This window comes from Phaethon aethereus (assembly GCF_964289735.1).
Source record: "Phaethon aethereus genome assembly, chromosome: 2".
NCBI lineage: Eukaryota > Metazoa > Chordata > Aves > Phaethontiformes > Phaethontidae > Phaethon > Phaethon aethereus.
In genome coordinates, this window is record NC_138582.1 from 47777329 (window position 1) to 47799954 (window position 22626).

Below are 22626 nucleotides of genomic sequence, written 5' to 3' on the forward strand. Positions count from 1 at the left end.
AGCATTATTCAATTAAGGATTTTAGGTCCTTTGTAATCTCTTGTGCTGACCAAAGTGCCACTTAATCATCGCTACACTTGTCACAGCAAATGGTAGCCTCAAATCTTTAAAATCTTGCAGACTTGCAATATAGTAAGTAAGGTGAAGTAAAGCCTTGACAGTTCACTTGCAAGGAAAGGCTATGCTTGTCATAGCAAATGATAGTCCCAAATCTCAAAGATCTTGCAGACTGACACTATCTTAAGTAAGGTGAAGTAAAGCTGTGACAGCTGGCTTGTGAGGAAAGGCTAACTTAGAGCAGTCTAACAGTCTTCCCAGTCACAGTCAAGAAGTCATCATCAGCCAAGGCACGAAGCGCTTCTTCAAACATTTCCTTAGTGACAGCCTTAAAGAAAAGAAGTAAATCAAGTAAAGATGGGTGGAGGAATACTTTAAAGACTGTAAACATGTCTTACTTCCTACCAGTTTTCTTATCAGTTCTTTTTAAGCTTTAGTATGCTTTTTTGCAATCTGAAATCTGTCCTGGAACCTTGAAGCCAAGTTTGATATTTCAGAAGCCAGAATAAACTAGGATAGAGCAAAGATTCAACTCATTTACCCATAGAACTGGGCTTCTGGTCACATCAGCTGAAAAAGTTAGTGTCTCCCCTTCCCTCCATAATGTGATTTGAGAACAAAACAATGCTGATTCGGAAAAACACCATGCTTTTAGAATTAATCAAAATGTAAAAACACAGCAGGAAACTTACTGTATCAGACTGTGCCCGGAGATCATCAAAAAGCTGTTGATACTTCAAAGCTGGTGTTTTACCCTTTGACTGGATAAGCTTCCTTAAGGCTTGAGCCAGCTCCTCTTTCCGCTTACGAGCTGTTGCACTCATTCCTTGTAAAAAGAAAGAAAACATCTTTCAGAAATAAACTGAGAACAGGTTAAGTTATATTTAAAAATTACAAAAGCCCAATAAGCATCCCAGCCTCGTAACTGAAAATACCAACCTGTAGTGAGAATGGATATGTCCACAATTCCAGTCCTTGGATCAGTTGCAGACTGTTTCAGTGCTTCCCGATGGAGGCGTTTTGCTTCTTCTACATCAACTGTTTCAACTTTCTCAGAAAAGCGTACTTTAGCATGCGCTTCTGCCAGTCGGATCAGAGACTCAAGTTGTCGAGGATACGCAGAAACCATTCCCCTGCCACTGCCAATCTTCCTCATGTCCACATACGCCTGAGAAGAGAGTCATTAAATAGTTCAGTAAATCCTGTTATTTCTATTATTTTCAGAGTCCCCTCCACCCCCCATCTCTTATTTCAGAATACAAGCAATTCTGGCAAGCTGTTCCAAACACCATTTCTGCTCACATACCTCCACGATTCTTCTGAAGTGAAGGATAACTACATCACATATACACATTTCCCTCATAAAGCAATTATGCCATGATAACAAGTCAAGTTTTGAATGACTTCAAAAACTTAGGACTAGTCTTACATAATAGTACTTGTTTCTGTAACACATTTCATTTCAGTAGATGTTTTTTTATTAATGTGATAGAACCAAAACCAATACATCTGAAAGCTAGCGATCAGAGCGCAGAATGACTTTTATACTGATCCCTATTTCCTTTATAAATGCTGTTGATTTTTAGAGATGTTTGATGAATCTCATAGAAAAATCACATCTAAATAAGAAGGATACATATGAGAGGATTTTGCCGTTTTTGACAGATCAGTAAGGACTCAAAACGTTATTAACAACAATCCCTTTTACCTCAATAAGGGCTTGGCTTGCTTCTTCACTTAACCTAGGATTTACGTAACTACGAGCATATGCAATGTAATCCCTCAATACTGCCATGTCCATATATTCCTCCTCCATCTTTTCTTCACTTTGGTAGTACAGTGAAACCAAATGGCGAGCAAGACGTCTGTCATAAGCTTCATCACGAGGATCCAACATTAAAAAGATCAAGTCAAACCTGAATGAGATAAGAACCCAGTATTAGTACGTATACTTTCTTGCCATTTAAAGTAAATTGTTTTAGAGTTTTTGACTTAAGTAGAGGTAGGAGTTATTTGACAATTAGAGTTATTTGACTATTACTTCCTACTCTAAAGTAGGAGTTGCTCTATAAAACTGAAAAGATAATTATTCTAGCGTTCTGAAAGTACAGAACAGCACAGTGGATTTGCTTTCATCCTATGGACTTGAAACTTTGAAAGTGAGATACATTCTGCAAAACTCAATTCCCATGTTCAAGATTGACAGTTTTTGTTTTCTTTAAAACAAACAAACAAACAAAAAACCACCACAGAAAAACTCCACATACACCAAACACACAGAACAAACTTGCTGATAAAGAAGCTGCCTTGAAAGGCAATGGCACATACATATATAATTATTTTATGCATAGAAAAACCGTAAGTAAATAAATATACGTATAAATAAAAAAGCACTTGCAATTTAATCCTGAAGAAAATGGTTTATATTTTTTACAAACAATATATCCAATTACACTCAACTATAGGCAGACATTTTTAGCCAGCCCATCATGTATTTTCATAGGTTTAAATCCAATAAATGACGGAACTGAAATGCTGCTCAAGCCCAGTTTCATTCACTACACCCGTACTAAGGTACCGTTTGTCACTAAATGGCTAAATTAAGCAGCTCTTAATTGAAATCCAAGCTGTAGGTGTCCTCAGAATATCCAGTATACCAGTGTACTTCAAATTCCCATCTAGTGTGGGAATTCCTCACAAGATGCAACTGCAGCACATAGTTTAACTTTAGATCAGCAGACGCTACGTGGTGTCTAACAACTCTCCCCCAAAGGGCTAGCACTGCCACCTCCCCGACTGAATTTTACAGAACGAAGTGAAGCAGGCACAGATCTTCAGATTCTACCACCTCTGCTGCAAGTTCCCTAATCATCAGTTTCACTTTCAAAGTGTTGAAGTTATCAATGCTGTAAGCTTCAGAATAACTCTCTTCTAGGAGATGATGACGAATCAGAAAAAAAACCAATGCAGAAGTAAGTAGAGATCCTAGAGATCTCATAAAATCTTCTGCTCAAGGTCAATATGTAAATACTAAAAACATTACAAAAGTTTTCCACTATGCTACAAAGAGCACAATTGTTCTGTTCTACTGTATTTAGTAATTTTCACAAGAGGCAGTATAACATCCCATAAAAATGAGATGCAAATGGGAGTTGAGTACCTTGACAACAGCGTATGAGGAAGCTGAATATTTTCAATAGTAGTCTTCTTTGGATTCCACTGTGATTCTATAGGGTTAGCTGCTGCTAGGATAGACGTACGAGCATTCAGTTGGCAAATAATTCCAGCCTGTCAAAATGAAATACATTTCTGAAACCAGCTGCAACTACGTGCCACCAAAACTCCCCCCCCCCGCCCCGCAACTTCATGAGACCACCAGTGTTATTAAATGAGCTCAGTAGTAAAAAACCTGCATTGTAAAACCAATATCTTTGCAAAGCAAGAACAAAACCATCCAGAAATACTACAGTTTGCTACAAGTGTGGTATTCTTTTGTAAATTAGTTGTTACATAATCTAGGATTGATCCACCGACAACAGAAAAGTACAGTTCTTTGTTCTTCTGGTAACTTCTTGGTTTCAGCTGCCTAGCAGACACCGTGCTTAGTGTAGAGAACTTGGAATTACCTTTGCGATGGAGAGAGTCTGTTGTTCCATTACTTCATGTAACACTGATCTTGTGCTTTCATTCATTTTGTCAAACTCGTCAATGCAGCAAATGCCATTGTCACTAAGTACTAGAGCACCTGTCTGCAGAACCAGCTGCCGTGTTTCTGGATCCTTCATCACATAGGCAGTAAGACCAACTGCACTTGAGCCTTTGCCAGATGTATACTGGCCTCGGGGAACCAAGTTATACACATACTGGAGCAGCTGCGATTTACTCGTACCAGGATCACCACAGAGAAGAATGTTGATCTCTGCACGAAAATTGCCTCTTCCTGTGTGAGTAAAATCCTTTCTTGATCCACCAAAAAGCTGAAGCAGAATACCCTACAAAAATATTCTCTTTAAAAATCAAAACATCACCTCTTGTATAGTTAACAGAGCAAATCCAACAGTTGAACTGAAACATCTAAAGAACTGAAACATCGCTAAAATTAACTTAGACATGGAAGAAAACACTTGGAACTGTTTTTTGAAGTCTTGAAAAGGGTTCATTCTTTATAGATATCCTCAATTCCAGTTAATTACAAACATATAGTTAAACTGCTAGGTCCCACAAACTCGGTTTATAATTAAAGTTTCAAATTAGATTTGTTCCAGCTCTCTTCCAAAACTAATGTAACCAAGAGTTTGATGACAAACTCTGCCAATAGCAGGAATAGACTATTGCTTTCCCTAAGGCTACATTTAGTCTAGGACCAAAGTACTATTACCTCTTTACGTATCATTAAAGAAGTGCCATTTTTATCAGCTTTTTAGTCAAGACTAATGAAGTATAATTTTCTATTCAAGAAAACTGCTTTACTGTGTTACAGCATTACTTCAATAAAAGTTCTTTACTTGCCCATAAAGATTAAAAGCATTTAAGGTCTTTATTTCATTGGAATTTACCAACGCTCCCACCTTTATGCTTCCTAAAAAAAGCATATGCTTGCAGTGTTAGTAAAGAAATAAAAGTAACTAACTTCCAGTGTTTTGAAAGTACTGGAATTATTAGTATAAATGTTTGTAATGTTATCAGTTTGCCAAAATTATCAGCGAGGATTTTTTTCCCCTTTTCAAATTTACTAGTTTAAAAATTCACTGTTTCCCAGTATTCTTTTTACTTTTCCTCTAGCAGCATATATAATACTAGATAGTCAACAAAAAAAGTGATAGTGACAATGACAACTGGAAACAGCGAGGAAAAGAGTGAGGAAAACTGTGCACTACTCCATGTAAAGCCTCTGCACAGTTTCTTACAGCACAGAAACCTTGCAGAGGCGTAGAGTGAGCTCTATGTATTCTATATGTTCTGTTCTCATTCACTTGGAACAACTTACGGAGGTCAGTAAAACCTGTGCAATGTTTTTACAACAAGCAGCATGACCTGCCCCATTTTATTTTCCTTGAGGTCCCCCAGTATTGGTGCTCCAATACATGGGGGTTTCCAGCACTTTCAAGTATTGAAGACAGAAATTTTGTATGTTGTTATGAACAGGTTTTGGCGAGAACCTGAAGATCTCCCTCGATGAAGGGTCCCCAGCTTTCCTCAAGCCCACCCGCTACACCTGATGTGCCTTATTAGTGTGGTAAGGACGTAATAAGAAATGGAATTGTCATTATTGTATTTCCATTTCAGCAGGAAATTGTTGTATGGTTTTGAATTCAATTTCTAGACATTTCAGAAATGTGGGAACTATGATAATGTATAAATCTACAATGAAAAAACAAAGGAATATACTTGAAGAGGATTGTTTGGTGTCTGACATTACCTTGACACCCACTATTGACTAATATTTGCTATGATGAAGTTGTAGTACCTCACATTAACATTTTATTGGAACAGTCCCTTCTTGGATACATCTAAGTAATTGTTTTAACATCCTGTAAGTCAGCATCAATCATATTTCAACTTAAAGCTACTGTTCTCTTGTGGATGCCTCTTTTCAGCAATCACTATGTTATAGCTACTTTTTTTTCTTTTGACCATCAGTAATCTGAACTTTCAAGAAATGTCCAAGATCATACTGCAATTAATTTTTCCCAGTTCTGCTGCCTTCCTACCTTTTCAATATCTTCTCTCTAATTAACAATCCTTAATACCATGAAAGGCATTTACGATACACTTATAACCAACTCCATCCTGACGAGACCATGGAGTTTTAAGACTGCTCAGGATACAGTTTTGGAATTTTGAAGCCTTAAGTCATTTTTATAGCAAACAATAATTACAAACATACTTGCATATAATTACATTTCTTACAAAAGAAATATAGAATTTGAGTCACCTTTTTGATATCTTCATGCTCATAGATACTTGGGGCCAATGCTGAAGAAAGTCTCTCATATATATCTGCTTTTCTAGAAAGCTCTTTTAGAATTTCCACACGTTCCTCTGTAAATATTTTTTGCTCCGTTTCCTCATCAACACCATGCAGGCGTTTTGCATCTGTCTTGCGATAGTGTATGACATCAATGTGGGTCTTATAGACGGATTTTACATTGCTGACCCTTGGATTAACTCGAATTGGGACTGCCCTGTAGATACCTAAATACAATTTTTAATCACAGCATTAAATATGAAGAAACATGGCAATTCAAAAACCTGAAAGTTTTACACTTTCCCTCAAAAGGCTTTTCAAAACAGCCTAAATACTTGAGTCAGTTTATTTCCCATTACCAGCAAGTCATGTAGAAGTCAATGGAACATATTTAAATCATCTAGAAACTAATTTTGCAGGTACATATATATTTAATATTCCTATCACAAGTGTTGTTAATAAGGAAAACGCGATGCTTTGGAAAGTCCTGCTCTGATGTCTAAAGTCAGCGTTTCCTCCTTTCGTAAGTGCCAAGCTTAATAATACATTTCTAATGCATCTCCAACAGCTAGCAGTACACCAGTTGTTTTAAAGCAAAAAGATTTATAAAATGTGGTGGCGGTATCACAAGACTTACTCTATGTTACCACTCTTCTGACAGCAGACACTATTTAAGATACTGCCTCTTCCTCACCTACATTCTCAGAATGACTGAGGAGGCCAAGGTCAGAAAGGACCTGGAGATTGTCTAGTCCAACCATGGGCTGAAACTGGAGTCAACTTGTACAGGTTGCTAAAGGCTGTGTCCAGTCAGGTTCTGAATATCTCTAAGGATGGAGGCTCCACACAGCCTCTCCGGGCAACCTATGCCAGGGCTTGACGATCTAAACAGTAAAAGTGTTCTCTTATGTTTAACTGGAATTTTCTGTATTTCAGCTTGTGCCTACCGCCTCATGTCTCATCACTGGGCACCACTGCCAAAAGTCTGGCTCTGCCTTCCTGACATCACCCCCCCAAAAGAGGTAGAATCTCCCCAAGCCTTCTCTTCTCCAGGCTGAGCAGTCCCAGCTTTCTCAGCCTTTCTGTATATGACTGAGTATCCAGTTGCTGTCATGGCCCTTTGCTGAATTTGCTCCAGTATGCTCACGTCTCCCTTGCACTGGAGAGCCCAGAACTGGACACAACACTCCAGACGTGGCCTCACCAGTGCTGAATAGAGGGGAAGGATCACCTCCTCTCACCTGCTGGCAACACTCCTCCTAATGCAGCCCAGGAAGCAGTTGGCTGAACGGCAACACAATCATCTGGTCTATCAAGCACTGCTTCCTTCCAGTTTTGTTTTTGTCTCCAAGTTTGCTGAGGGTGTACTCTGTCCCATCATCCAGGTCATTAGTGAAGGTATCCAACAGTGTTTGGCCCCAGTATTGACCCCTGGGGTACACCTGTGGTGACTGGCCTCCAAATACACATGGAAGTTACCAATTGAATAGTTGGGGAACACAGGCAAGAAATTTACAGAATCACAGAATCACTAGGTTGGAAAGGACCTTTAAGATCATCAAGTCCAACCATTAATCCAGAACCACCATGTCCCCTAAACCATGTCCTGAAGCGCCACATCCACACGTTTTTTGAACACTTCCAGGGATGGCGACTCCACCACCTCCCTGGGCAGCCTGTTCCAATGCCTGACCACCCTCTCAGTGAAGAAATTTTTCCTAATATCCAATCTAAACCTCCCCTGGCGCAACTTGAGGCCATTTCCTCTTGTCCTATCGCTAGTTACTTGGGAGAAGAGACCAACACCCTCATCGCCACAACCCCCTTTCAGGTAGTTGTAGAGAGCGATAAGGTCTCCCCTCAGCCTCCTCTTCTCCAGACTAAACAACCCCAGTTCCCTCAGCCGCTCCTCATAAGACATGTGCTCCAGACCCCTCACCAGCTTCGTTGCCCTTCTCTGGACACGCTCCAGCAATTCAATGTCTTTCTTGTAGTGAGGGGCCCAAAACTGAACACAGGATTCGAGGTGCGGCCTCACCAGTGCCGAGTACAGGGGCACAATCACTTCCCTACTCCTGCTGGCCACACTATTCCTGATACAGGCCAGGACGCTGTTGGCCTTCTTGGCCACCTGGGCACACTGCCGGCTCATATTCAGCCGGCTGTCAACCAGCACCCCCAGGTCCCTTTCCGCCGGGCTGCTCTCCAGCCACTCCTCCCCAAGCCTGTAGCATTGCATGGGGTTGTTGTGGCCAAAGTGCAGGATCCTGCACTTGGCCTTATTAAACCTCATACAGTTGGCCTCTGCCCATCGATCCAGCCTGTCCAGATCCCTCTGCAGAGCCCTCCTACCCTCCAGCAGATCAACACTCCCACTCAGCTTGGTGTCATCTGCAAACTTACTGAGGGAGCACTCAATTCCCTCATCCAGATCATCTATAAAGATAGTGAACAAGACTGGTCCCAGAACCGAGCCCTGGGGAACACCACTCGTGACCGGCCGCCAGCCGGATTTAACACCATTCACCACAACTCTCTGGGCTCGGCCATCCAGCCAGTTCCTCACCCAGCAAAGAGTAAACCTGTCTAAGCCATGAGCCACCAGTTTCTCCAGGAGAATGCTGTGGGAGACGCTGTCAAAGGCTTTACTAAAGTCCAGGTAGACAACGTCCACTGCCTTTCCCTCATCCACTAGGCGGGTCACCTGGTCATAGAAGGAGATCAGGTTGGTGAAGCAGGACCTGCCTTTCATGAACCCATGCTGGCTGGGCCTGATCCTTTGGCTGTTCTGCAGATGCCCTGTGAGCACTCTCAAAACCAACCACTCCATAATCTTCCCTGGAACAGAGGTCAGGCTGACAGGCCTGTAGTTCCCAGGATCCTCCTTCCGGCCTTTCTTGTAGACGGGCGTCACATTGGCAAGCCTCCAGTCTTCTGGGACCTCCCCTGTTAACCAGGACTGCTGATAAACGATGGAGAGCGGCTTGGCAAGCTCCTCCGCCAGCTCTCTCAGTACTCTTGGGTGGATCCCATCAGGCCCCATAGACTTGTGGGTGTCCAGGTGGCTTAGCATGTCCTTGACTGCTTCCTCCTGGATTATGAGGAGTACATTGTGCTCTCCATCCCCGTCTTCCAGCTCAGGGGGCTGAATATCCTGTGGATACCTGGAGTGGCTATTAAAGACTGAGGCGAAGAAGGCATTAAGTACCTCAGCCTTGTCCTCGTCCTTGGAGACAATGTTCCCCGCCATATCCAGTAGGGGATGGAGATTCTCCTTGCCTCTCTTTTTGTTGTTAATATATTTGTAAAAACATTTTTTATTATCCTTTATGACTGTGGCCAGACTGAGCTCTAGCTGGGCTTTTGCCTTTCTAATTTTGTTCCAGTTGGCCTTTATGCTACTGATCATACTGCTTTGAGCCCAGCAGTTCTGCCAGTTTTAAATCCAACTCACTGTCCACTTACCTAATCCATATACCATCAGTTTGTCTATGCGGGTGTTATGGAAGGCAGTGATGAAAGCCTTGCTAAAGTCAAGATAAACAACATCCACTGCTCCAGTCATCTCATTGTAGAAGGCTGTCATCCACTGTAAATCCATGCTAACTATTCCCCATGACCTTAGAAATGCTTTCCAGGATTATTTCCTCTGTCACCTTCCCAGGGGTCAAGATGAGGTTGTCTAGCCTGTAGCTGCCCAGGTCTCCTCCTTGCCCTAGGAATGATACTTGCTTTCTTCCAATATCTTAGCCAGTTGCCATGACTTCTCAAAGATAACTGAGTGGCCTTGCAAAGACAGTGGCCAGCTCCCTCAGCACTTGCAGGTACATCCCATGAGGTCCCTTTATAGATGGTTAAGATCAGTGAAAAAGGAGGATACAAATACTCAAACCAAATTTTACCTGTGACATTAACTCTGTCACCTGGCTGAACTTTATCAACAAGGTCATTGTGAGCAAACAGTGCAACCGTATGCGGGGTCTGTCCAGCTGGCATATCTTCAGGAGACTCCTGCAGTTTGATCTAGCAAAAAAAAGGCCCAAGTTTTACTTTCAAAATAGCAAAGCTTTTCCACAGAGAATACAACAGATCTTGTATTAGCAGTCTCCAGCATCATTTTGAGTAAGGAACGTTGCTCAAAACCAAAATAGCCCCACCCAAACAGCAAAACCGATTACTAATAAAAAGATACAATTAAAATGAGAATTCTGCTGGTTGCTACTGGTATGGCTAAAATGCTGTTACAGACAAGGCTCATCTAGTTGAGATAGAAACAGACATGCTACGTAGAAAGGGGCTTCCATATGGAAATATTAAGGTGCGTACATACTTCGTTTCATCCTTTTAACGCATTTCTTCTCCAAAGTGTGCACTTACCCTTCTGCTAAGTTGTTTCACCAATTTTTGTGTTCCAAAACGTTTCCCTTTTCAAAACACTCAATCTCAAGATATATACATTAGTGCTAGTGATGATATTAGGGGGTGGGGAACCAAAACTAGAAACTGTTTCATTTTAGCCAACGTACCATCTGCTTGTCGGAGAACATGGATCGATTGTGAATCAGTGCCATACTGTGCGTTGTGTTACAGTTCTTGCATACTGATGGTTCTGCAATCCTGCCACGATCGATTTCTACCCTTGTGGTAAAAGCACAAACCTGGCATTTAAAGAATGCTTCTTGCATCTCAGGAATTAACTGTGAGCTTCTGATGACCATACCGCTGATGGTGATAAGTTGATCAATATCTACAAAATACAGAGAGACTCATGTCATCACTTCATACTCTTAAAATTTAAAATAACCGTCAAACTTCATGTTACGTTAGTTTTTAGGTGGGAGGTAGACATTTGGTTAGGTACTAGTATTTTGTCTAAGACAAAGCAAAAAGAATCATAAATGTATAGTACAACGTTCTAATTTACAGTATTTACACAAAAGAAAGAATCCTTCGCACTTGCAGAACTAAGACTGGATGGACCACAAGTAGTTTTATACAGTCTTCATGTAATTCTATGTTAATATTCAGGAAGTTTATGTAAGTCCTCAAGATTCGTTTCTAACACTACAATCAAGTTTACCTTCAGGGTTTAGGCTTCTCATATTCCTCGTCTTCAGTGCATTATACGGCCTTACTTGAATTTGATGTTCTAATATTGAATCAGGGTAACGATCAAAAAAGATCTCATTGGCTGCCATGTCAAATGTTGGGATAACTTCCTGCATAAAATTGTTAGAAACAGTTAAGCTTACCAAGTTAAAACAATAAAAATCATAGAATGAAATGTTTTTGCATGAAGCATTTTACATGCTGCTGATCAGCCAGGAATGACTAAAAGTTATGCCAGCTGAGCATTCTCCTACATAACAGATAACTTGCTGCTTAGATCAGGTTTATTCATTTGAGTCTTGCAAAGGTGGAGGGGAAGTTCAAGATTCAGGACACTAGTTTACCAGCTCATTTTGCATTTATGAGGTACCCACTATAGTATTTACGATCAAGTTTTAACTACTGTGAAATAGGACATTTTCTATTCAGTAAAATAAAGAAGCCACAGAGACTACACTGAACATACAAAGTATACATTGCATTTAAACAAACATATTAAAAGCCAGAAATATGAAAGGGCCACCTGAAAGCCAGAAAATAAGAGCAGCACTTCACCTGAGGATAGCAGATCAGTTGCCTGTAAAGATTTTCATCAAATGATCTTAAATGGTCACAATTTACATTCAGGAATGGTTCCCCAACTATATTAATCTGCAAGGCATTTGAAGAGAAATCTTTAGTTCAACGGCACACAAGACTCAAAAAAGAACAGTTAGATTTCGCTGTTGTTAACAAATACCTCTTCAAGTCGCTGCATATAGCGTGGCTCATTAAGATCCAGGCCAATGTCTTCATCCTCTTTAGCTAGTGGATCAATGAAACGCTGAAGAAATCTCTGAATGTCAGAAGTAACAGGGAGATAGAAGGGAAAGATGAGCAGAATTTAGTAGTACAAACACCTACTTTGTATCAGATTCAACTACTATTTGTTCAAATCAAATTAGCTTTTCATTTTAGAAGGGAAAAAAAAAGTTATTAACCTACCTGGAATTTTTCTTTGCAGGAGGCTACATTAACATCTGTTCCCCAAATAACAAGCTTTTGTCCAAGAGACTGCTCGGTTGCTACTATATCCTCAGTCTGCTGTGTGGAAACAAATTAAACATATGCAAACATGCACAGTTGTTTAAAAAGAAGTTGCCAGACACAAAATCCAAGACATCTACCTACCCCATCTGAGTGTAAATCGACTTGTCTGGCTTTACGGACAGACCCGAGGTCCGGCCTCTGCCTAACCGGAGTTCCTCGTACACCACTTCGTGGAGTACCTTCCACCCTGGAGCTGGGTGTGCCGTAAGTCAGAGGTGAACTGATATCGAAATCAAGAGGAATAGCTATTAAAAAAAAAAAAAGTTTTATGATGATTATCAACACATTTTACATTTCAGGCAGACCAAAATTCAGCCTCTACATGTGTCTCAACATTCTTTTAACTCCACTGTCATAAAATCAGTAGCACCAATCCATTCCAGTGTCTTGTTAAAACAGAAACAACAAAAGTGTTGCAGATCTGCCTAGAACTTTGCATTAACATGTCTTCTGAGAGGTCCCAAGTTCTAGAGAACTTTGAAGCAGTTCCACAGTTTAAAACTACATTGGGGTTCAAGCATAAAAAGTCAAGATAAGGCATTTTAGGCAAAACGCGTTTCTCAGTCTTTTTGGGGCAGCAAAACAAGTGACATGACAACTACTAGCTACTGCAGTTAAACCCAGACCTATTTATAAAAGCAAGGAAGGCTTTTTACGGCAACCAAGCTCACTCTTTTTTTTTTTTCCCCGGAGCATGGTTCAACCAGATCCCTTTTGCAGAGCGGCCCGACCCCAGCGTACCGGAATGGCGGAACTGCGGAGGGCTGGAGAAGAGCGCCTCGGGGGCGCTGGGGCTCCGCAGACCGGCGGGAGGGGAGGTGGGCAGGGGCTGCAGGTCTCCGGTGGAGGTGGAGTCGTCCGTCCTACGCTTCTGCGACGGTGGAGACCGAGCATCCTGCGCTGCAAAGACACAAAGCAGACCCGGAGCCGACCTTTAGATCCCCGCGCCAACATGCGAGGCGGACCGAGGCGCAGGCAGGTGGGCGGCCGGCAGCGAGCCCGCCCCCCCGGTCCCCCCCCGCCGCTGTCGAGAGGCCGCGGGCTGGCCCCAGCCCCCCTCCCCTTCCCACCAAAGCACTTACGAGTCGGGGGGTTGCTGCCCCGGCCGCGCTTGCCGCGGCGACGGCTGGGGGTAGAGGCAGGCGACGACATGGCGCTGCTCCGGTTCCCGCGGCGGTCCTACCTGCGGGGGGCCGACGAGACGAACGTGGGCTGCGGGCGCTCCGCCGCCGAGCCGAGCCCCGAGCGGCAGGTTCCCGTCCCTTTCCCCACACACGCCGGGAGCGGGGCTGCCGGGCACAGCGGCCAGCCCCAGCGTCCCCCACCCACCTCTAATTGCCCTCGCAGGAAATTCCGCGCCAAAGCGAATCGCGTGCGCGCGCTCTCGCGGGCTTTCTAGCCAATGGGTAGGCGCGATCGCAATGGGAGCGCCCAACGGAGGCAGAAAGGGGGAGGGGAGAACGGTGAAGGAAATGAGGAAGGAGGTGAGCCTTCCGGACCCCAGCGGTGAGGGTCGTGCCCTGCTCGACTGGCTACAGGAGGGACAGGAGTATACTGCAGGGTACTCGTTGTACTACGAAACGGAGTCTGTCCTCAGCAAGGGCGCAACATCCCCCCCACACTGAGTGGAACCGCCCGCACCTGACCGAATTTCGCGGCAAAACTAGTCCTTGAGGTCGGAGCAGCCCATTCTCCGCGGAGAGGGGGGAGACTACTGTATGCGCGTGTACTAAGTCGATCCTGCGGCGAGAGACCTAAAGATGTCCCCAAACCCTTTTCCCTGCCACCACCCGTTAGACGATGGTGGTGCCTCCCTCCGCTCGGAGTGGTCTGGCCAAGGTCTACCCGCGTTTCTCCTGCCTGGGGGTGCACCAGTCTAGTGGTGGACGTTGTGGCACCAGTGCCACAGCGTGTCGTGTCACACCCCCTCTCCGTCTGGCTGTGTTGGATCCGGCCGGGGGCGGGCCCTTCGCGCCCGCTTCCGCCTCCCCCCGTACCGCTGCCTGCGCTGCCGGTTTGGGGCAGCATGGCCGGTGTCCAGGAGTGTCTGCACCAGCTGCACCTCTGCCTCCAGCCCAGCGATGCCGCCAGCGCTGCCCTGCACGGCTACAGCCTGCTCCGCCGCCTGGGGGAGACCTGCCTCACCAGCCCGGCGGGCGGCGTGCAGGGTACGCCCTCGGGCCCGGCTCGGCCGCGGGGCGCTGGGGCAGGGGTAGGGGCTGGGGCTGTGCTAGGGACTGGGGGCCCTCGGGGGCCTCAGGCGCTCTGAACGAGGCCTGGGGCGGCCATTGACTCGCTGGTGTCATTAAACGGCAACTGCTCAGCTTGGGGAGGGCTCGTTGATGTTAGGGTCACACGCACCAGCTCCCTGGCCCTGTGGGGCAGCTCTGCCCACCCTCGCTGCGTTCTTCGCTCACCATGATGCTTGAGGGCTGCTGGCGTGGCACAAAAAGTTTATCTAGTTGATCTAGCAACCTGATCTAGCGGAAGATGAGGACTAGATGACCTTTAAAGGTCCCTTCCAACCCAAAGATTCTATGATTTTGGGGGATGGATGGTCTCTTGCCCCAACTAATCATTTCCCTTGGTAAAATACTTTGGTGCAACTCTCTGCCAAGCTGCCCTCAGGTTAGCTTTCCCTTGGCCCTGAGCAAGGGCACGCCCCAGAGTGAGGTGAGAGGTGCAGGGCCTGGGCCGGAGTCCACGGGGAGGTCAGAAGCACTTGTGTTGAGTTGTGGTTTTTCTGGTGAAAAGCATCAGCCTTGTCCAAAGGGGTTAAGGCGTCCTTCTGCACAAGGTGATGGGCTGAGCGGTGTCCGGCCCTGCCTGCTCTAGAAAGGGAAACTAACTGCCTGATGGTTTGTTTGCTTCCCTACAGCACTGCACCTGTCCCTGGTGTTTTCCCAAGAGCATGGCTTACTCGTCTTTATCCACAGATCCCTCGGCACTGAGGAGGTAAGTTGGTAAACTTTAATTTCTAAAGAAATGTTGAGATACTGCTATATGAACAGCATGTTATATTGTACCTATTAAAACTAAATGTTCTTTTTTTTAACTTTTAAGTTTCGAGATTGCAGGGAAGAAGCGTTGAAGTTTCTTTGCGTGTTTATGGAGAAAGTTGGTGACAAAATTCATCCTTATGCCTGTAATATTAAGGTGGGTAAAGGAAAATTGTTTCCTAAGGGTCTTTGCCAAATGGTTGAAACAATTCTGGTGGGTCTCATACTGTAACAGATTCGTAACTATCTTTCACGTCTCCCAGTCTGCCTTACCCATCTCTAGTGTTCTTCTTAGAGCTGAAAAAACTTGATTGACAAGTGTAGTTCATACAACAGAGAAGTGTGGAATTGTTTCTTCAACTATAGACTTAATTTTATTAACTTCTCTTTATAGAACATAATAAGTATTGATTTTGAAAATAAGTTAGCGATATTGAAAATAATAGTTATAACTTTTAAATTATACAGACTAAGTAGTTTAATATTTTAACTGTTTCTATAGGTGATTATTAGTTTTAATTACTGATTTTGAAAAATTTCTCCTGCAAAGTTGTTACTTTTGCAATATATACGGAAATTGGTTGAAACTACAATACCTCTACATATGGGGTATGTTGAATCTAGGTTGCTGAATAATACTGCTTTGCCTAGAAATACTTGACTGCACCATTGCACTTTCTGATCTCAATTTAGTAACTATGTATTGTAAGGAATGATAGTACAGCGGCAGAAAATTTGCTATGTGTGTCTTTTATTCCAGAAACTGCACTTTCTTTACTGGAGCTGTTATTTGTTAATATGTCAGGCAGTGCTGTAATATTGTCAGTGAAGCCACTTTCAAGACTGAATATTTTTATTGGTTTAGTCTTTTTTAAAAACCTTAAACTTGTTAGGAACAGATACTTTAAACAGGTAGATGAATATGTTGTTATCTTTGAATTTCCTTCTCTACTTACAAGTATTATAATCTTCTTTTTCTTTCCTGTCTAGCAAACTTGTATTAGTGTTTATACAAAAGAGAGAGCAGCAAAATGTAAAATCCCAGCTCTGGAACTTTTGATTAAGGTACAATGCATTTTGTAAATCTCTTCTGTTACTAGAAAAAGAAGAAAATCTGTTGTATTACTATAGTTGTGCTATGTCATGCAATAACTCTGTAGTCTGCAGTAGCAAGAGACTAGTGATAGTGTAATATTTAGATGTTAGTATAAGACATTAATAACAGCTTGTCTTTGATATTCCTCCAGTAGGTTGATTAGATCTGAGCATGTCATTCCTTCATCTGCTAGAGCAAGACACGATTGTTTTGGGGGCAGCTGCAGATCTCTCTCTCAGTTTAATGCATTTTTTTAATAGAGAAATTTTGCAGTTCAATTGTATTCTTACTTTAAAATATTATGTACAGTATGTGAAAGGTGTGGAGGAGAACATTTTTCTTCAGAAGTTTTATAGCTGTGAGACAGTAATTTCATAAAGTGCTTCCTTAGAATGCATTAGACCCTTGTTTTGCAAATGCTTTTGCACCTGCTTAGTTTTGTTTATGAGAAAGAGAACTCCCTTCTGAGTTATTCTGAGTCAGTTCTTCCACGAATTGGATGGGCTTTATAGCAGCAGGGAGAGAAATAGAATATGATAAAGGCTACTGCAGATTTGCCAAGACTGTGGTCATGTGTGTTTTTTAAAAATATATATATAAAATAATTTTAAAACACTACTGTGTATAATTTTTATGTAGATTATATATATAAAATATGTAGAACATAACTAATACATTTTATATTTATACATATATAAGAAAGTAGTTGTTAAAGTAGATTTCATGCCAGTACTCCTTCCTGGACCAGCCACCTTAAATCTCTTTCATTGAATACCATACTTAAGCTGAAGTTACACATATGAACTGTGTTTTTATTTAGACCAAGGAGGATTGTGGTAGTGATATTAATGATTTTCCTTAATTTGGGGGGGGTGTTTATCTATCTTAGTTGCTCCAAAGTTTACAACGTTCCTGTCGGATGGAAGAAATGAAAATTGGGGAGATATTTAATAAATTTTATGGGGAACTTGCCACAAAAAGTAAAGTTCCTGATACAGGTAGGCTTTAGTTTTTCTGTCAATGTCCTTAGTTTTACTTACACTCAGTTTTTGTTGGATTATACCCTATAGAAATGTATAATTGTTATTCCCATGGCCAGTGTATTTAAAAATGGTAGCTGTCATGTTTTAGAGCTAGTAAAATTTGTTCAGGTCTTCTGATCATGATCATGCAGTTTGCTGCTTCTTAGCAGACCTGTATACATGTATAAGCTAACACATGGGAGAAATCATATAATTGTATTTAGTGGTGGCAATTCATACTGAACTTAAGCATAGGTCTGGTTGAGGATTCACAGAATCACAGAATCATTAAGGTTGGAAAAGACCTTCAAGATCATCAAGTCCAACCATCAACCCAACACCACCATGCCCACTAAACCATGTCCCAAAGTGCCACGTCTACGCGTTTTTTGAACACCTCCAGTGATGGTGACTCCACCACCTCCCTGGGCAGCCTGTTCCAATGTTTGACCACTCTATTGGTAAAGACATTTTTCCTGATATCCAGTCTAAACCTCCCCTGGCGCAACTTGAGGCCATTTCCTCCTTTCCTATCGCTAGTTACTTGGGAGAAGACACCAACACCCACCACACTACAACCCCCTTTCAGGTAGTTGTAGAGAGCAATAAGGTCTCCCCTCAGCCTCCTCTTCTCCAGACTGAACAAGCCCAGTTCCCTCAGCTGCTCCTCCTAAGACTCGTTCTCCAGACCCCTCACCAGCTTCGTTGCCCTTCTCTGGACACGCTCCAGCAATTCAATGTCTTTCTTGTAGTGAGGGGCCCAAAACTGAACACAAGATTCGAGGTGCGGCCTCAGCAGTGCCGAGTACAGGGGCACAATCACTTCCCTGCTCCTGCTGGCCACACTATTTCTGATACAGGCCAGGATGCTGTTGGCCTTCTTGGCCACCTGGCCACACTGCTGGCTCCTGTTCAGCGGGCTGTCAACCAGCACCCCCAGGTCCTTTTCTGCCGGGCTGCTCTCCAGCCACTCCTCCCCAGGCCTGTAGCGTTGCATGGGGTTGTTGTGACCCAAGTGCAGGACCCGGCACTTGGCCTTATTAAACTTCATACAGCTGACCTCACCCCGTCGATCCAGCCTGTCCAGATCCCTCTGCAGAGCCTTCCTGCCCTTGAGTAGATGAACACTCCCACCCAGCTTGGTGTCATCTGCAGACTTACTGAGGGAGCACTCGATCCCCTCATCCAGATCATTGATAAAGATACTGAACAAGTCTGGCCCCAAAACTGAGCCCTGGGGAACACCGCTTGTGACTGGTCGCCAACTGGATTTAACTCCATTCACCACAACTCTTGGGGCTCAGCCATCCAGCCAGTTCTTTATCCAGCGAAGAGTACACCTCTAAGCTATGAGCTGCCAGTTTCTCCAGGAGAATGCTGTGGGAGATGGTATCAAAAGCTTTACTAACGTCCAGGTAGACAACATCCACAGCCTTTCCCTTATCCATTAGGCGGTCACCTGGTCATAGAAGGAGATGAGGTTGGTGAAGCAGGACCTGCCTTTCATGAACCTATGCTGGCTGGGCCTGATCTCTTGGTTGTCCTGCACATGCCTTGTGAGCACCCTCAAGATAAACCTCTCCATAATCTTCCCTGGTACCGAGATCAGGCTGAGAGGCCTGTAGTTCCCCAAATTCTCCTTCCAGCCCTTCTTGTAGATGGGCATCACATTGGCAAGAATTCCTGACATAAAAAAAGTATTTGTATGTCTAATTTGTTATTATTAGTCTCCAAGTGCCTAAATCCTGAAAGTAATTCCAGCTTTCTTGTCATTAACTAACTTAACTTTGCTAGGCTTTTAGCTTTTTATTTTTTTTCCCTAGGTTCAAATGCTAACCTGGTGTAACTGAACCTTTGAAGTTATGCTTATATCTGTTTTATGACTATGCACACACATACCCCTATAACTTTGAGCCTTAAGAGCAGTCCTGGTCCCTTCAGTGGGTCCTCTTATCAAAAGCAGAGGCTGTCCATCCCTGTCAAAGTTCATGTAAACCCCAGCTTGGTTGCTAAAGCTCTTTGTAACCTTATTCCAACCCCAGCTGGTTTTGTGCTCAGAGCTGCAGTTTCAGTGTGATAGTTCCTGCATTGGTTGCCCCCAGTGTGAGTTCATCAGTTCCTGCCTTGCCTAATTATGTTATTTATGATTTTAAGCACACTAATATGAGCTCTAGTTTGATCGTCTCGGGTAGTTACAGCTGAAATCTTGGCTTGACAGGTCTAACACTCACAAACCTTGCTGTGCCTGTGTAGAACCCTGTAGTCTGAACTCAAGCCTAGAAACTTCTGCTAGCTGTTGGCCTTAACCTTGTTGGTACTTAAAAAGACCCAGCATAACCTCAAGGCCAGCAGCAAACTTGGATTAGTGATAAATGCTTCCTCAGTGGATATGGCCTTTATTAATGAGTTTTCTAAGCCACGTTTAAAAAGAATAAATGTATTTAACTTATTACTGTGAGAGGAGGATGCATCTCACATTGTAGTGTGTAGAGAGAGATATATATCTATGTATGTACATCATAAAGAGCCGTCTTTCCCACATGCTAATCAGAAATTAAAATCAAACCATCAGGGATGGTCTTCACATGGTTGCAAGTTACACAGGAGTTGCAATGGAAATGTCAAAGTAATTATTTCAGTAATTAATATTTAATAATATTAAATTACTTTCTAGTACTGGAGAAGATTTATGAGCTTTTGGGAGTTTTGGGAGAGGTCCAGCCTAGTGACATGATTAACAGTTCTGAAAAACTGTTCCGAGCTTATTTGGGAGAGCTTAAAACACAGGTATGATTGGGATTTCTTTTCAGACTCTTGCATTGATTTGTTTTTTTTTTTTTCCTTTGATGTGTGTAGTGCTGTATGCTGGAATAGTATTGTAACTAGTACAATTTGTAGGGATCTAATTGAACAATCATAAACGCTTCCTTAAGAACTGTTAAAGTTTTTGTTCTGTGGTATTGAGAAGCTTTCAAAGTAAAAATTCAAGGCCATTAGTGACAGTGAATTAACCAAATTACTGCGAGAAAAGATGGCATGTGATGATCATTGTGGTAGCACCCAACAAGACTTATATTGCCTTGCACTGGTAGTTTCTGGTTTGGTCTCTACTGGCAGCAAAATCCTTGCACTTCAGGTAAATATCACGGCTCTGCTGAACTTCACTTTCATATTTTCTTCACTTTTAAGACATTAGTGTGTGCTATCTAAGTTTTGCTGTGGTTGATCTTGGTGGAACATATTTCATGCTTCTCAAAGGAGTTCTTATGCTTCTGTAGTTCAACTCCCTCCCAAATGATATGAAACTTCTGAGTAGGAGATGTTTCTGTGGGCTTGTGTTCATAGAGGTGGGTGCTGACATAACTATATTAAGTTGGAATATGTTATTTTATCTACACTTCTAGGAACTGTAAGTTTATCTTAGCTTGAGGATAATATTTGTTTCGATTCCAACTTTTTTTAGATGACATCAGCTACAAGGGCACCCAAGCTACCTGTTGTAGCAGGGTGTCTGAGGGGACTGGCTGCACTCATGTACAACTTTACCAAATCTGTGGAGGAAGGTATGTTCTTTTTCTATGTGAAAGACAGTTATACAATTCAATATATTTTGATTATTACACAGCCAGCAAGCAGCACCATTTCTCACTGTGAACTCAGAATGAAAATTTCCCTACTGGGTAGATGTTTTATGCAAAAGCAAGCCATCTTCAGCTCCGTGGTCCTTGTAGTCTGTCTTTGTGTGGAGTGGCTTCATCAGTGTGTTTCTGTATGTAAATGTTTGAAGTGCTATTTTCTAACCAGAGGTTGGGCAGCTATGAAAGCCACATTGAAGCTGGAATGCAGTTTATACAGAGATGTGTTTCCCTTAGAAGAGACATGTCTGTTAAAACATAGGTATCCAGAAAAATCAATGAATACAGATGTACTTTTTTTTTCAAATTTAAGAGTATTTCAGGAAAAAGCATTTCTGCCTCTTAAAATGAGATATGTAAGGCTTGCCAGTATTGCTTCTTCATACCAAGTTTTGGGTAAAAATATCTCTGTCTTCTCTCTACCTCTTGTGTGTCAGTAGTGAAATACTCATTATTGAATTGTTTCGCAGATCCTCAGACTGCAAAGGAGATTTTTGATTTTGCAATGAAGGCAATCAACCCACAGGTAAATCTGCCACGTGTTAATTGTTCTGCATAAATGGATTAGCACTGATGAAAAATATATCATATATGACAAACCTTTTCTGATATTACAGGTTGATCAGAAGCGATATGCAGTGCATCTAGGTAAGATTATACATTATTTCAATTTGTGCTGAGGTGGATACCATACATACAATGGTGTCTTCTGTCTGGAGTTGTTTATTCTCTGATGGCTGTCTTCAGATGGCTCTAGTCTTCAGTCTTCTAAGCTGATTGGGGAGCAAAGCTGTGTACTTTAAGGTGGAATCTAAAGAATTAAACATGTATTTGGTTAAACTAGGCAAGGTCTAATCAGCTTATAGACAGCAGCATTACACTTGATGCCATTTTCTGCTCTGGAGTAGTACAAAACCCTGGTATGAGAAGGGAAGCATGGTAGGAGTAGAAGTAAGAGGAATCTAGCAAATTAGGAGAAAAGAGAAGATGGTGGATTGGGTTAAAGGAAAAAAATAGTAAGAGAAGGGGAATTTCACTGGAAGGAGGAGAAAGAAATTGGGAACAAATTAAGTTCATGAAAAAAGATGAGAAATTGGCCTGTGAAATGTCAGTGGCTTATGCAGAAATTGCAAAAATGCAAGGTTTAGGTATTAGACCAATGGCAACTGTGACGGGTAAAACCCTTTAAGGTAGTCGTCTGCAGAAAAAAAAAATTCCTTAAGGATCTTGAAATTTCACTTATGCTTATATTTGGGATTGTGAAATTACCTATATTCTGAATTACTTATTTGTCTGCATGTTTGTCTCCAGTTTGGTGGAGGAGGGAACTTGAGCATATGGTAGGTATACCTATGACTTGAGTCATGGTAGGTGTACCTACCTAAAGTCCTAATGTGAACTTTTATAGTCTGGTCTGCTTTTGGAAAGTGGAATGAGCCTGGGCTTTAATGAGAATTGTTTTTTAAATTGCAGCTGGTTTACAGTTGTTCAGCTGGCATGCTGCTCAGTTTGGTGCCTTGCTCCTGGATAACTATGTCTCCCTCTTTGAAGCAATGTGCAAATGGTGTGGACACACAAATCAGGAGCTGAAGAAAGCCAGTCATTCTGCGCTAGATTCATTCCTCAAGCAGGTATTGTAACTTTACTGGGA

The 22626-nt window shown here is 42.6% G+C and overlaps 2 protein-coding genes across 3 annotated transcripts in view; one reads left to right on the plus strand and one right to left on the minus strand.

Annotated features, from left to right (window-relative positions):
* Nucleotides 1–292: 292 nt before the first annotated feature.
* MCM4 (minichromosome maintenance complex component 4) lies at nt 293–13375 on the minus strand (the record flags this gene model as incomplete). Of its 2 annotated transcripts, none has more annotated exons than XM_082015440.1 (16): nt 293–385; nt 750–883; nt 997–1225; nt 1766–1973; nt 3218–3345; nt 3684–4049; nt 5993–6252; nt 9928–10048; nt 10552–10772; nt 11106–11244; nt 11690–11785; nt 11874–11969; nt 12119–12217; nt 12305–12468; nt 12965–13123; nt 13306–13375. In XM_082015440.1, 16 exons carry the CDS (start codon nt 13373–13375, stop codon nt 293–295), a joined length of 2583 nt encoding a protein of 860 aa, XP_081871566.1. The 2 variants fall into 2 exon arrangements, with proteins under 2 accessions (XP_081871566.1, XP_081871565.1); XM_082015439.1 differs by having other exon boundaries at nt 13294–13375.
* Nucleotides 13376–14249: 874 nt separating this feature from the next.
* The window catches only part of PRKDC (protein kinase, DNA-activated, catalytic subunit), a gene marked incomplete at both ends in the record, with an annotated part of 83090 nt that continues 74713 nt past the window's right edge, over nt 14250–22626 (plus strand). The window contains 10 exons of the mRNA XM_081996545.1: nt 14250–14391; nt 15102–15178; nt 15287–15379; nt 16213–16287; nt 17208–17316; nt 20015–20127; nt 20804–20903; nt 21446–21501; nt 21593–21623; nt 22449–22606. Of these exons, the coding sequence (XP_081852671.1) occupies nt 14250–14391; nt 15102–15178; nt 15287–15379; nt 16213–16287; nt 17208–17316; nt 20015–20127; nt 20804–20903; nt 21446–21501; nt 21593–21623; nt 22449–22606 (954 nt within the window). The remainder of the gene's footprint in view (nt 14392–15101; nt 15179–15286; nt 15380–16212; nt 16288–17207; nt 17317–20014; nt 20128–20803; nt 20904–21445; nt 21502–21592; nt 21624–22448; nt 22607–22626) is intronic.